This window comes from Conger conger, chromosome 12 (assembly GCF_963514075.1).
Source record: "Conger conger chromosome 12, fConCon1.1, whole genome shotgun sequence".
NCBI classification, from domain to species: Eukaryota; Metazoa; Chordata; class Actinopteri; order Anguilliformes; family Congridae; genus Conger; species Conger conger.
Window position 1 is genome coordinate 32563362 of NC_083771.1, and position 13446 is coordinate 32576807.

The 13446-nt window shown below is 41.0% G+C and overlaps 1 protein-coding gene across 5 annotated transcripts in view; it reads right to left on the reverse strand.

Moving 5' to 3' along the window:
* Window positions 1-13446, reverse strand: part of LOC133142050 (EGF-like repeat and discoidin I-like domain-containing protein 3) — a 102553-nt gene that overhangs the window by 23447 nt on the left and 65660 nt on the right. For all 5 annotated transcript variants that reach the window (XM_061262988.1, XM_061262987.1, XM_061262986.1 and 2 more), the window contains 3 exons: window positions 10478-10633; window positions 9984-10128; window positions 9364-9548 (listed from right to left, as the gene is read on the reverse strand). In XM_061262988.1, the coding sequence (XP_061118972.1) occupies window positions 9364-9548; window positions 9984-10128; window positions 10478-10633 (486 nt within the window). The remainder of the gene's footprint in view (window positions 1-9363; window positions 9549-9983; window positions 10129-10477; window positions 10634-13446) is intronic.

Sequence of the window (13446 nt, forward strand, 5' to 3'; positions counted from 1 at the left end):
AAAGTCATTACACAGTTTCTGTTACATGAAGGACAGATGCACTAGAGTGCAATGAAGGCTGGGTGCTCTTCTAATACGGAGACAAATATACAACTTCACTGCATGTTCAAGCATCCAAATCACATACTTGTACAACTGTGTTTCACTGTGGAGTGCATACATTTATGCGGTTATAAGTGGTCCATCTCAAAGCACTGCATCTATTCTGCATAAATGGAAACTAATTTTGTATAGAACAGATGGTAGATGACAGAGAGCAGGGAGCAATATAGTGACGAAATGCACCATTTTGTGTTGTCTGGAGCCATTGTGTAGAGTGGTCTGGGAGAACACTGAAGACCGGATTTCCATATCTCCCTGTGTCCAGCCCGTCTGTCCTCTCAGGGGTGTGTCACAGTGTGTGACCAAGTTGTATGTATTTACTGTTCCCAACAAACAGTGTATGCTAAAAAGTAGCTCCGATGGTTTTAGTGCTTAGTGCCAGAGCCAGCCACAGCTTCTTGCCAGCCGCCATGTTACTAATGGGTGCTACAAAGGAACCACTGGAACGCCCTAAGCTCATAAATTCAACCTCCCAAGTCAGAGCTATGAGTTTCTGAGTACACAAGGAATGCAGAATGAGGCTTCTGCTCTCCCTGGCAGTGGGAGGGAACAGGGACAGCAGACAGCCAGACAGGAGTGGACCAGCCCTCAATATGCAAGGTTAGAGTTCACCTTATACACTTGTACACAGATTACGGTTGGCAGCAAGAGAGGGTGATATTACAACATATCTGATGGTGGTATAGTCTTAGCACACTGTAGCAAGTATAATGTATACACTGTATATTTGAGGGTGGATTTCATGCATTACTGTTCCCAAATCTATAGGGGCAGCTGTGGTTATTCAAGAGAAGCACATTTTAAAGTAATACTGTAGCACAATCACAAATGCATGCTTCAGCAATTTTACAGCTCATAGAACACAAGAAGTACTGACTAGAAGCAGCGTGGGAATTTGATGAAATGCTGTGTTGTATATTGTATCTTCGTACAACCTCAAATAGATTTTTTGGTACTAAAACTGTAGATAATTCTAATGAAATCAGTTTCAAGTTATTCATTCCATGCAGCATATTGAATTTGTGCTTTGCAAATCTGCCTTTATTTGTATTGACGGAGGATGATTGGTAGAGCAGATAGTGAGGCGCTATTTCAGGGGGCAAATTAGGAGCTCTGTAAATTGCCGGTCAATGAGCAAGAGAACTGTTCTTGCCAAGGACATTTGTAAGATAACAATCACTGGTGCCATGTAAGGGCATAATATGGTACTTTTTTAAACCTCACAAGCGCCAAATTATATTTCTTTAGCCATCGCTCATGATGCTAATGTGTCCCTCTCATTTTGCTGTTCGCCTCAGAGTTGTGTTATGTGCTGACTTCTCACCACTCAGTGTGGGCAGCATCTGTGGTCTTCGTGGGTTTAAGGGAAAATAATGAGACAGGGCTCTTTACAAATAAAGTGTTAACCTGGAGGCACAAGTAATTTCTCTTGTAGAGCAGCAGGGCAAATACTGTCGGCGTGTGCTCGCTGCGCAACACAGGGCAATTGTGCATTATGAGTGGGTGAAATGCTGGGGACTGACTTTCTTCTTCCATACTTGGAAGTCTGTTACAGAACACAACCATTAAAGTGGAAATGAGCGCGGTAAAATCCTCCGTCACTGAGGAGAACACCTGACACAGCTATCTGGGATGCTATTAAGTCCAAGATATTAATGATCGCCTGCTTATCTATCGTCTGTTACAGTCAGCCACTTTATTTAGACTGGCGGTTAAGAAAAAAAAAGTTTTATATTATACAGAGGCTTTATGGGCAGACTACTGTCTTAAAAAATCCCTTTAGAAATAGCTTTGCATTCATATTAAGTGGATAATAAATTTGCTAATGTCAAATCACCAATTAATATTAGAGGGCTGAATGATAGTCTTGTTTGTGATGATGGTGAATGAACAAACCCTCTGTGGTCTTTGATAAGGCAGGGCTCTGCTGTATGTCAGGAGTTTGCCAATATTCACTTCAGCTGCGCACCTGTCACAAAGGACCAGGCTCTTTGAGACATTCCTGGCCTCTTTCAGACACTCCTGGCCCCATGAGCAAGCCATATGGTGCAAGCTATGCTAGGCGGTGCTATCCAAACAGATTCACACGATGCAGCAAAAATGTAGATGATATTCTGTTCTGTTCATTCTTTTGGAAAATAAGCCATTTTTTCCACTATGAATACGTAATGTGCATTCTGTACATTGTGTTCACCACTTTTATTTGTTTCTCAGCATAACTGTAAGCGTGATTTGAAACAAAATGCACCCAGAATGAGCTGAACTTACAGCATTGAGCACCGCCCTTATAGAGCTACCATCAATCATGTTTTTACAACTGCAAAAACTAAGGAAATAATGGTTTCGCAGATGAAGTAATCTCTCTTCTCTCTGTCCGTATGAACATGCTTTGCCAGTTCTGCTAATTTAATTTAATTTTAAGCCTGAAAAGTCATTTGGTATAAAAAGCATATTTCAATGGCTAATTAATGAGCGAACATCACTGCCAAATCCCACTGAAGATTGCCCATTCATGTGTGTGGGGCAGTGCTAGCCAGAGTGGTGGCAAGACTATTCTAAGGGTGATATTGTACACAATTACTGGCTTTCTCCCTCTCTGTTGTGTGATTTGCTTGCAAATGTGCATAATTAAGCAATCAACATGTGCCAGTTGGAGTACTTAGCTGATCACTCTAGCAGCTCCAACATTTCCGCAATGCCTTCTTGGATGATTAAGATAAGGCCCATATGTGTGTGTGTGTGTGTGTGTGTGTGTACATATTAAAGACTGAACTATTGTACGTGTGTGCATACTGTATGCATGCATGTGCACTCACACACACACACACAGTTTACTACAAAGTAATGAAATGCGGTGATAATGCTGAACTGCAAACAAAGATATGAATGCGGGACAGACAAGAGTTTCCAAGTATCTTCTAGAATATTTAGCAAATTTAAAATCAGTTATTGGTTTTGTGCAGCTTTGTCTCTACCATTTCGGCCTGGCAGTGTGTTCACAAACCTCTCACCCATAGTGCCCAACAAGTCTGAAATGCATGCAAGAGTCGTGTTTCTAAAACAATAAAAATAAATACCGATTGTGAAATAAGCACATCTCACTCTGAATACAGGATAATAATTAAAAAATTGTAAAGGGAAAAAAGCTTCACAAATAAAATTTCACATGGACAAAAATATGACAGCCTCTCAAACCTTAAAAAAAACAAAACAGGAACATGATACTTTTATATTGAACTGAACAGGGCAGCCTGAAATGCCCTTTTAAAGTCACACACTGTCAAGGTCAGAGCTGAACATGTAGATTGAGGAAAACCAAATGTAGCTTTGCATTTATCTCTTATCATTCAAAGAGTCCATCATCTCTATCTTACTGACTCATCGTTTCTACACAAAAACTCTAAACCTTCAGATGCTGATTCAGTACTGACTCAGAATGTCACGTGCAAACACTAAACTTCTTCTTTAATATTTTGCTTGTGAACTTGAAAATATTTTTCTTTTTTATTATCTGGAAGCTCAGACATCGCCCTGTGTTAATGCATTGGTCACTTACTTCAATGTCAGCATAGATTATGCTTTCACAATAAGCCGTCTAACAGATAGAAAACTGACAGTGGCTTGAGTAGATGAGCAATGCTAAGGGAATGGAAATGTCAAAAATAATTTGCTGTTTGACTTGAATTCAGGCTGCCTTTCATCTTAAGAGCAAACCCGCAGAAGGGTCCTTGGCACCAGAGACTGGGTGAGGTCACAGGGTGCAGGGCACACAGGGTAGAGCAGTGTCTGGTCAGTCTTGACCCAGCCTGGCTAACGGTGTTCCTGAGACATTAACCCGCTGCCCCTATCTCTCCCAGGAGTTATAAAAAAAACTTGACAAAAGCTTGAAAAGACATTGATTTGATGAGGACATTGAGCAGACGTCAACAGCCACAGATGCCGTTAGCATTTTAGGCCACCCAGGACAGATCTCCATAACGGTATGCTTTCGTTCCTCCAATCCAGGCCTCTTACACACACTCACCAATCACACAATCATCCCCCTTACAAAAGTGCCTTGAGTGTCCAGCCAGATTTGTTCTAATTTTAGACACTATAAGGTCTCTTTCTCTACTAGATGACCTAATGGGTAACCTCACCCTGAACTCCTGACTAGTAAATTTAATTCCAAACAGTCAGCGTGGGTCCGTGGTGAGCAGGAACCTTTTGCGTGAGTGGAGTTTGAGTCGGCAGGGTGGCATTACACAAATTAACTGCAAAGTTCATGCAAAGAGAAAGTGGGCAGGAGAAGAGAAATGAAAGCAATTTAAAACTTAATTAGGCTAACAACAAGAAATGGCTGTCTGAAATAGACAGACCTGGACTGATGAGACAAATAAATAGAATGAGCCCATGAGACGGTTGCCGTCAAGTTTATAGAGGTTTGTCGAGTCAGCCCTATGCCCCCATCTGCTGGATTCACAGAAGGTGCTAGAAGGAGCACAGGGCAGTGGGCATTCAGTTACTGAGGAAGCCTGGGAAGACATGCTGTATGACAGGAATTAAAATGAGGACAGCACCCCTGACGGTTTCCACTAAGAGTCCACCTCAGCCCTCATCCGCATTTGTGAATTATAATGAGTCTACCTGACATCTTCATTATTTTAGTTTCCATCGTATCTCATTGCAAACTTGATTAAGGGAGCCATAGGGGGAAATCAAATGGGAAGCATGCTGATGCGGCATATCTCATTACTTTCACACTAATGGTATAGTTGACCTTTGCTTGTTTTAACTATGGAGTTTGCTGTCACATTTGGTATTTGTAAACAGCCTCTCTAATGACTGAACCAACAATGACAAATTACACAACACATTGGCACATGGGGCATGCATTTATAAACATAAATAGACCCTATAAATATTAAGGAAATTATGAAAAAAGTGTAACTAGTCTTGATTTAATATGGTTGCTTCAATCACACAAGCTCAATACTGATCTAATCGAAACTTCCTGTTTAATAGCTTGTTTAATGGATCAGTTCATAACTGAAGTTCATATTTCTGTGGTTCTGCTGTAAATATTTAATGGTATGCAACAGTGAAACAGTCATGTGTGATGTGAAATTGATCAAGGCATAGTCAACTAAACAAAATGTCGACTGCAGGGTTCTGATTGTGAATGCTCTCATTACTTACAGACCGTTCATTTTGTGCCAATGCAGTCTGAATAAGCTGCATATCAGAGATAAGTTGTTCCAATACTAATGGTGCAACATTTGAAATTATGAATTCATTCTTTTTTTAATGTGACTGGAAATGCTTCTGTAAACACAATAACCAAATAACAAATAACCAAACTACAATCCATTACAATTGAATATTTAGCATTTTAGACAAGTGTGGGGTTTGAAGAATTCTTGTGCTAAAATTTAGTTTAGCTGATTTGGGTATTATAAATGCAAGAGGAGATGTATATGCATTAGCTACAACAGTGGTGAGCTGGGTTTGTGAGAGCCTTGTAGCTAACAGTTAAGCAAGTGGCTGGCCAGCATTCACGAACATTAGGTACAGTAGCTTCCGTTATTAGCTAACTACATTCAGGTTTGTACGAAAGCTGGTTGGCCAAGATAACTGGGTCCTATCGCACAGGACCACTGCTTATATTTAACTACTTTTTCCTCTCCCGATCAGGGAGCTCATGCCTAAATCCAAAAGATTCCCAGACTTTCAGAAGACTTGAGATGTCTGATGAGAATAAAAGTGACAAATTGACACTTTCAAAATTATGAATGTTGTATACGAGTTCAAGAACATTTAAAAATAATTAAATATCTTGTTTTCTAAACATCACATCCATCTCTCGATTCTCGATTTTTCCTGTGTCTGGGCACTGGGTACCGGTGGTATCTCCATCTTCAGGGATCAATATGGCTGACTTTTCATTCCTTAAAAGAGCTAAATATACCTCTTATCTAGTGTGATGTTCTGCAGTCAAAAAATTTCTTCTTTAAAATAATTTGCCAGGATATTTTGCATGGGGTACAAGGGATCTAATTATCTAAAGACAAGTGAGGATTCCGGCAGTGGGTTAGACACGGTTGCTCAATGCCAAATCTCAGCACGCAGAGAGAGGAGACCCAAGGGCCCTGACATATTTTACTGAAAAGGTAACTATCAGATATAAAACATGGCCAGTTTTGTATTTCATCAGAGCTTCATTTTCCCCATGTGGTATATGCCCCCAGAGAAAAACCTTAGTCTTCCCTAAAATACGTTCCTAATAATCTTACAATAATGGCAGTGATAGCAATGGTAATAAGAACAGTTGTTACGATAATTGCAATGTAAACTGAACCACAGGCAGTTAATTAATTTAAAATGACATGCATGAAAGATAGATGGATAACTTCTCTAGCCATTTTTATCTTTGAACACTTATGAATATTTAACCCTATCCACTTTGCCCCCTTGTGGTTGAGTCATCCATGTCTCAAATTATTGTTGTATAATTTATATCAGACAAAAAAACTGTGACATAATAAAACCACAAAATGGCGATGCCAGATTGCTAAAAAAAAAAACTATTCCGCTAGAGAGAACAGCAGTTTAGATGCTTATCAGCCTCTCCAGCATCCCCCTGGCCACACTCATGGGGTACAACCCCCACCTGTCAGGTTCTGTGTTTCTTTATTATTTTTCATATTCATGTCTGTTTTCCATTTACATTAATTATTCATTACACTTGTCTTCCCCTGTTATGTCTGCGTCTTTATGTAGCTCTGAGCTTGAGTCACGTCAGCGTAATTCAGTTTTCCCACGATTCCGTCTCAGTCTCGCTTTTCTTACTTCCTGCGTTCTCTCCATTTATGTTTGTGGAAAGCACTAATCTACTCATCCCGACTAACATAGATTTTGTACAGCACTATTATATCAACACTCTTAATATGTTTGTCTAACTAACTTTCACTAGTTTTTGGGTATTTATAATTTAATCATGTAAACTAACATTAACATTCTCCCTATTTCTGTACTGCTCTGTAGCTCCAACTCCCTGTTTTATCTCTGATTACCTGCCTTAATTAAGTGTTTACACCTGTTTTCTTCCATCACTACATCCATTAAGTGTGTGCAATTGTCTACTCCCTAATCTGGAGCCGTTTTTATTACATGTTTGTCCGCGTCTTCATGTCTCCCTTGTTATTGTATGATTGCCCATTCATGTGTCTCACCTGAGGTCTATTTCTTAGACCGCCCTCACTCCCATGCCCCGCCTAGGTTGTCTCATTCCCCTGTGTATGTCCCCAACTCACAATCACCGTGATTAGCATTAGACCGTAATGGCACTTGTGTATAGATATCGTTACTTGTATAGGTATTGTTGTTTTTATTGGCTGTTGTATTCTAGCTGCCAACTGTGGTATGCTAGTTTGAAAGTTGATTGTACTCTTCAAGGGTTCTGAATTTCTGTATGTTTACACTAGAGCTCGGAACTGTACTGTCCTCTCAGGTCCACTTTGCACTTGTTGTGTTTAATTTGCACTTTGTTGTACATCGCTCTGGATAAGAGCGTCTGCTAAATGCCACATAATGTAATGTAATGTAATGTATTTATACCTGCCCTTTTCAGTTTCTCTTTGCTAGTTTGTCTCTCTCTGTTCTCGAGTTCTACCCTTGTATTCCTTACCCTGGTTCTAGCCTCCTCTCCCCCGTGCCGACGTCCCTAGATATTCTGTTTTGTTGTGGATTTCTGTTTTATGACTCCTGCCTGGCTCTTTGGACCCTGCTTTCTGGATCACATTTCTGTACCTCTGCCCCGTTTGGACTGACTACCCAGTTTTTGAACTTTGCATGATAATTGGATTACGCTCTGTCTGCCCCATCTGCCTACTTCATTAAACCTGTCATGTTTTTCCCTTCAATCTCTTCTTCAGGAGGTGAATTGCCTGCTCAGTTGGGTTAAGGTCTGCAGATTGACTTCACCAGTCTAAAACCTTACACTTTTTCTCCTTAATGGAGTCTGTTTTGACTGTTTTGGGTCATTGTCTTGCTGCATGATTAAGTTCCTCCAAATTATTTGGGATGCATTTCTCCATGAATGGGACAGAATGTTTGCAGACTTCTGAATTCATCCTGCTGCAAAAGTAAAATTGTTTTTGAGACATCGACACTTTTATAGGATTATTACAAAATAGGTGGAAATTGTCCTCTAGAGGGGAAACCCTTTAAGTGCTCTAAACTGATCCCACTCAGCCTTCTTGGAAGGTTTGTTGAATATTATCTTAAGGTGAAGTGGGAACATCAATTGATAGTATACAGTGTCACTTTCAGGCCGCCAGACACAATGCTTATTGAGATGAGGTATGAAGGCATTTGGGATTGTGAATTAGGTGTATTTTTGGCTGAGGTATGAGGGCTGTCCTTGGTAACTGAATGTGTGACACTTAATCTGTAAGTAGCAGTCATAAAACAAAACCCAGGACTAATTAGTGGACTTTTAAATTAATTATTCCAACACAAGGACACAGAACAAGGATACTTAGAGATTAAACTGCATATCAGCTCATTCACTCATTTTAGAAAGATTGTAATGAAATTCCTTGTGGCATTTGAGGGCATGCTCTTATTGGTCTTGCATGGGAGTTGGCTGTCTGGAGACGTTTCACTGCGCTCAGCTATCAGTTATCGTAATGAACACTTAACGAACAAGACAACACATTCCTCTTGTTTGAAGGCACTGAGCTGCAGCCAAAGATAACGATGACTTGCTCCATGGGGACAGGAAGGGAAGATCAATCCTTCTCCCCTAACTTCTCCCTCTTAGGAAGTTATCTGCTATCATGATCTCACCTCTCCTGAGGCAATCGACTGATTTCTGCCAGTTATGAAAATCTATACTTAATGTTGCATATACACATTTGTGTACAGGTGCCCATTTGTGTTGAGGGGGAGCTGTATAGAGATGTGTATATGCAACATAAATGAATGAAATACAAGTAAATGCTTTGTGCTAATTTGGAGGAATTTTATGGACCTTACACAATTCAAAGATTAAAACACATGATATACAAAGTATCATTCATGAACCCCTCACAATGAAGAGATGATTTATGAGTCTTCCTCTGCACCACAGCTCATTAGAATAATACTGTCATTTCTGTTTTGGAGTTAGAAATAAATGTTATCCCATCTCATTTGTTGTTGTCCTGTACTTACATTTCTAGGCCAACAGACCTAGTATTTTGTGCCAAAATAAGAGAAAGTAAGAGTAAGTTATCTTACCTGTAGCCACTGTGACTGGTCATTGTGCCCAGATGTCCATGCATTGACCTTGCCTTGCTTGTCCAGTCTGGCCTTTCCTGGCTCCCAGGAGAACATATCCATGTTAAGTGTCTGAAAGACGCTTGATGAAGTGATCTGATAATCCTGGATATGACCTGTCTTCATCCCCATTGGCTCAGAACACCCTAGGGTTTAAAAATGGCAAAAGGAAAACTCAACATGTATTGAAATGGATAAAAACATACGCTACATATGCTCAGAGGGGTTTTTGCAGCACACACTGCAGGAAGTGCATGGACCTGTTCTGTGGTATGGGTGTTAGTTAATGGAATATAGATATAAATCTATACATAAAAGAAACTGCTGAAGCTAGGTTTTGCTACTGCTGGTAGCTGATTGACCAGTTCAGACCAGCTCCATGCTCAACCTATGTTTTGAATTAGCTGGTAATTTCAAGGTGGTCATAGCTGGATTTTAGAGCAGGGATGTGTATTGCACTCATTCCCAGTGGATACATGCTTTTATTTTCTCATGTTTCTGCATACTGTTACATGTGTGTGAATTATATTATGCCTCCTGTTGGACACTTTTGTCATGCCCCGCCTACCACATTTTCTGACCTGTGAGCTCACAGCCCAGAAGCTCCAAGCGAAGGGTACAGTGTCTCCTGCAGACTTGTGGGTAAATCCGTACGTACTGTCCTTCAATCGGCGGAGTGAAAGAGTTGGCAGATGGTGTGTTGTTATCAACGTTCCCACGAAACACCTTGGAACACAAAAATAAAAAAAGGAAAAAAGAAAGCCAAAAGCTTTACAGTTTTTCCCTGTCCACCCAGCGCAGCTTTCATGAGGCGATGACAAAGCTTACAAAGAGCTCGGGACTGTGAGGGAAGCTGGGAAGCTTAAAGCCATTACAATCTGGAAATTATAAAAAGCTCTGAATTGTATACAGCACTGTGATTTACTGCTTCCTGACAAAATGATTAAATCCTGAACGTAATAAAAAATATAATGACGGGGGAGGGTGGTGATATGCAGAACAAGCTTAATAATAATAAAGAAATGCTCCTAGAGCCATCAGGGGGTGACGGCCTTGAGACACTTCAAACTCTTACCATGTCCTCGTCCGTGCCTTTGACCTTGTAGGTCCTCCAGGCCTTCCCATCGTCACTGAAGGCCACCTTGTAGGACTTGACGTACTCGGGGCTCCCGATGCGCTTGGCCCCCTGCGTTATCAGGCCCGTCACCCTCATCCTCCTCTGCAGGTTTATCTGTGGGGGGGGGGGGAAACCACACGATCGAGCTGCGGTTGATTCAACGGACACGGAGAGTCCAGGTGTGTCAGACGCCAGGCCAAGTGGTGTACAGTCAATTTAAAAACACATACGGCAAGTCATCAATTCAAGTCCTTGACAAGATAATCAACACATTTTTCAACACATTTTGTTACCATTGGTTGCTGACTGAAAGGAAAGTCCCAAAACCTGCTGAGGCTCTCTGGGACTGGAGTTTGACACCTGTAATCTAGCCGCCTTGCAAGTTCAGATGAGTCTTTCATTTTGATTCCCAAGACTAATAATGTTGAATAAGTTTACCTAATTTCCTGCACAGAGAAACGTGCTGGCTTTACAAAGGCTGGTATAGGGGCATTTACACAACTGTGGTTTAAAGCAACAACAATGCACTCCAAGTGACTCCAAAGCATCTTGTTCAGTGCCGTTTTGTTGTCCTAGGTAAAAAGCACAACATACATTTTATATTGTGCCAGTACTTTTTTTCTTGAATGCAGAGTCTTAGGTTGTATTTGCCATAGAAAATAGTTCTCACCAAAATCAAGATTGCCATTAATCATTAAAAAACATGCAATATAAAGGCCATACAATATTTGCAGGCATGGAGTCACCATACGGATACTGCAGCTGCTTTGGAGTGCTTTAAGTTATTTAAGTTACAGCCATTGTAAAGCTGGCAGGTCATCAAAAATGTCTTTAAGATTGTAAAATAGCCTTCATCACAAACAAAAACTTAAGTCACAAACCAAAGTACCTAAAGACCACATTAAGACTATGCAAGGAGTCAAGTGCATAATAATGCTGAAGCATTGGACTTGCATCAACCCCCATGTGATGTGATGATACGACCAGGATACGTTTGTCTGAGGCCTGAAGAAGAGAGGAAATGGTGGCAAAACCCCAGCCCACAGTGACAGGCCAGGATCGATCTCATCACAGACCCTTTGTCTGCTTAGATTACATTATTGGCATTTGGCAGACATTCTTATCCAGAGCAACATACAGTTGATTAGACTAACCAGGAGACAATCCTCCCCTGGACCAATGCAGGGTTAAGGGCCTTGCTCATTGTGGCTACACCAGGATTAGAACCACTGACCTTGCGTATCCCAGTCATTTACCTTAACCACTACGCTACAGGCCGCCCAAGTAGTCTACAGCCTGAAGCCAGAGCCTCCCTGCTCCACAGCTGTTGTTTAAAAAAGCTCCTCACTCTGACAGCTCCTCCAGCGAGAAACTGCGGATGACCTGCTGTGGCCCAACAGCGCTGCCGCGCCATGCCTGGTGAATGTGATACGCACCCAGGCCTCCAGGAACCCCAGAATGTACAACCATGCCATATCGCATTTCCTCGCTATTGCTGCATGCAGCTTTACATACACATCTTCAGGCAATGAGTCACATCCTGTTGTCCTTTCACAGTGGTTGGTGCATTGGACCCATTCATTCTCATTAATCTTTTTAGGTGCATGAGCACAGTAACAGAGTGGATTTGTGTATAATACTCAAATATTCAATGAAATTGGTTTGTGGGGGGAAAGAAGGATTGCATTTAAAAGTGTTTTTGCGTTCCCAAGAGAAGAGCTTAATTCATTCAAACAGTCAGCAGTCTGTCGTGAGCTTTCCTTTTTACCAATCGGGAACGTAAAATATGCCACAGCAAATATTACCCTTTTCATTACGGTCTAGGCATCTTACAGTACAAATGAGATGAGATGGCTGCATCCTCTAAGAACTCTAAGAATTTATCTTCTGAAAATGAATAATACAGAAATAAACTGACCTCATTTTAGATGCTTGCAGAAAGAGACAGATCAGTCCAGGCAAACACACCATAACATTCACATTCAGAAAGGCAAACCCTAACAAAATAAAAGTTTAAATATGTAAATTAGTTCTCTCTTCCTTCATGACTAAATATAATAATGATTGATGTTGCATAATGTGGTATTGTCATTCTATGAAAATAAATAGATATTTGTCAGGTCAAATGTTGGAAAATATTTTCAATATACTCTCCTTTTCATGATTCCAAGTCCTCAATCCAAAAGCAGGAACTACAGGTGTTTATGAAAACAATTTTGCACTTTGTGTGTTTGAGAAGTACACCACAGTAAGAGACTCATCATTGCAAGTACAGAGCAGTCAGAATCCATTAAATCCAGACGGTTTTGTAAACACTAGACGCAACAGTTGTTAGACAGTCAATCAGCATGGAAAATATACCTAGTGTAAATAATCTTCGGGTTAAGGATTGACACACTGCATGCTGCTCTTCCAAAAGCTGTACAACATACCGTTTCAGAAGGAGGGGAACTTTCTTTGCGTCTTAACTTCCATTTAATCTCACCTGCGGTATCAGCTGCCACCCATGGTTCATGTTTCCATGTGTTCTTGCCAGTTGATTAAATTTGGGATGCACTGATCCAAACAGAGCAGCATGTCTGCCTCGTGTTCCACAGCCTTTTCAACCTTGAAAATGTATCACCAGGGCTGTGTGGTTTAGGTGGTACACTAGATGTTTTGAGCTGAAATGTCCATCTCTAACCTGCTCCAACCCTAGGCACAGCAGCCTGTGACCACAGCACTCTGTCGCTGCCTGACAAGTTCACTCCATCACCTCAAACCTGGCAGTGATCTTACAGGGATCTTACATTACATTACATTACATTATTGGCATTTGACAGACGCTCTTATCCAGAGTGACATACAGTTGATTAGACTAAGCAGGAGACAATCCTCCCCTGGAGCAATGCAGGGTTAAGGGCCTTGCTCAAGGGCCCGACGGCTGT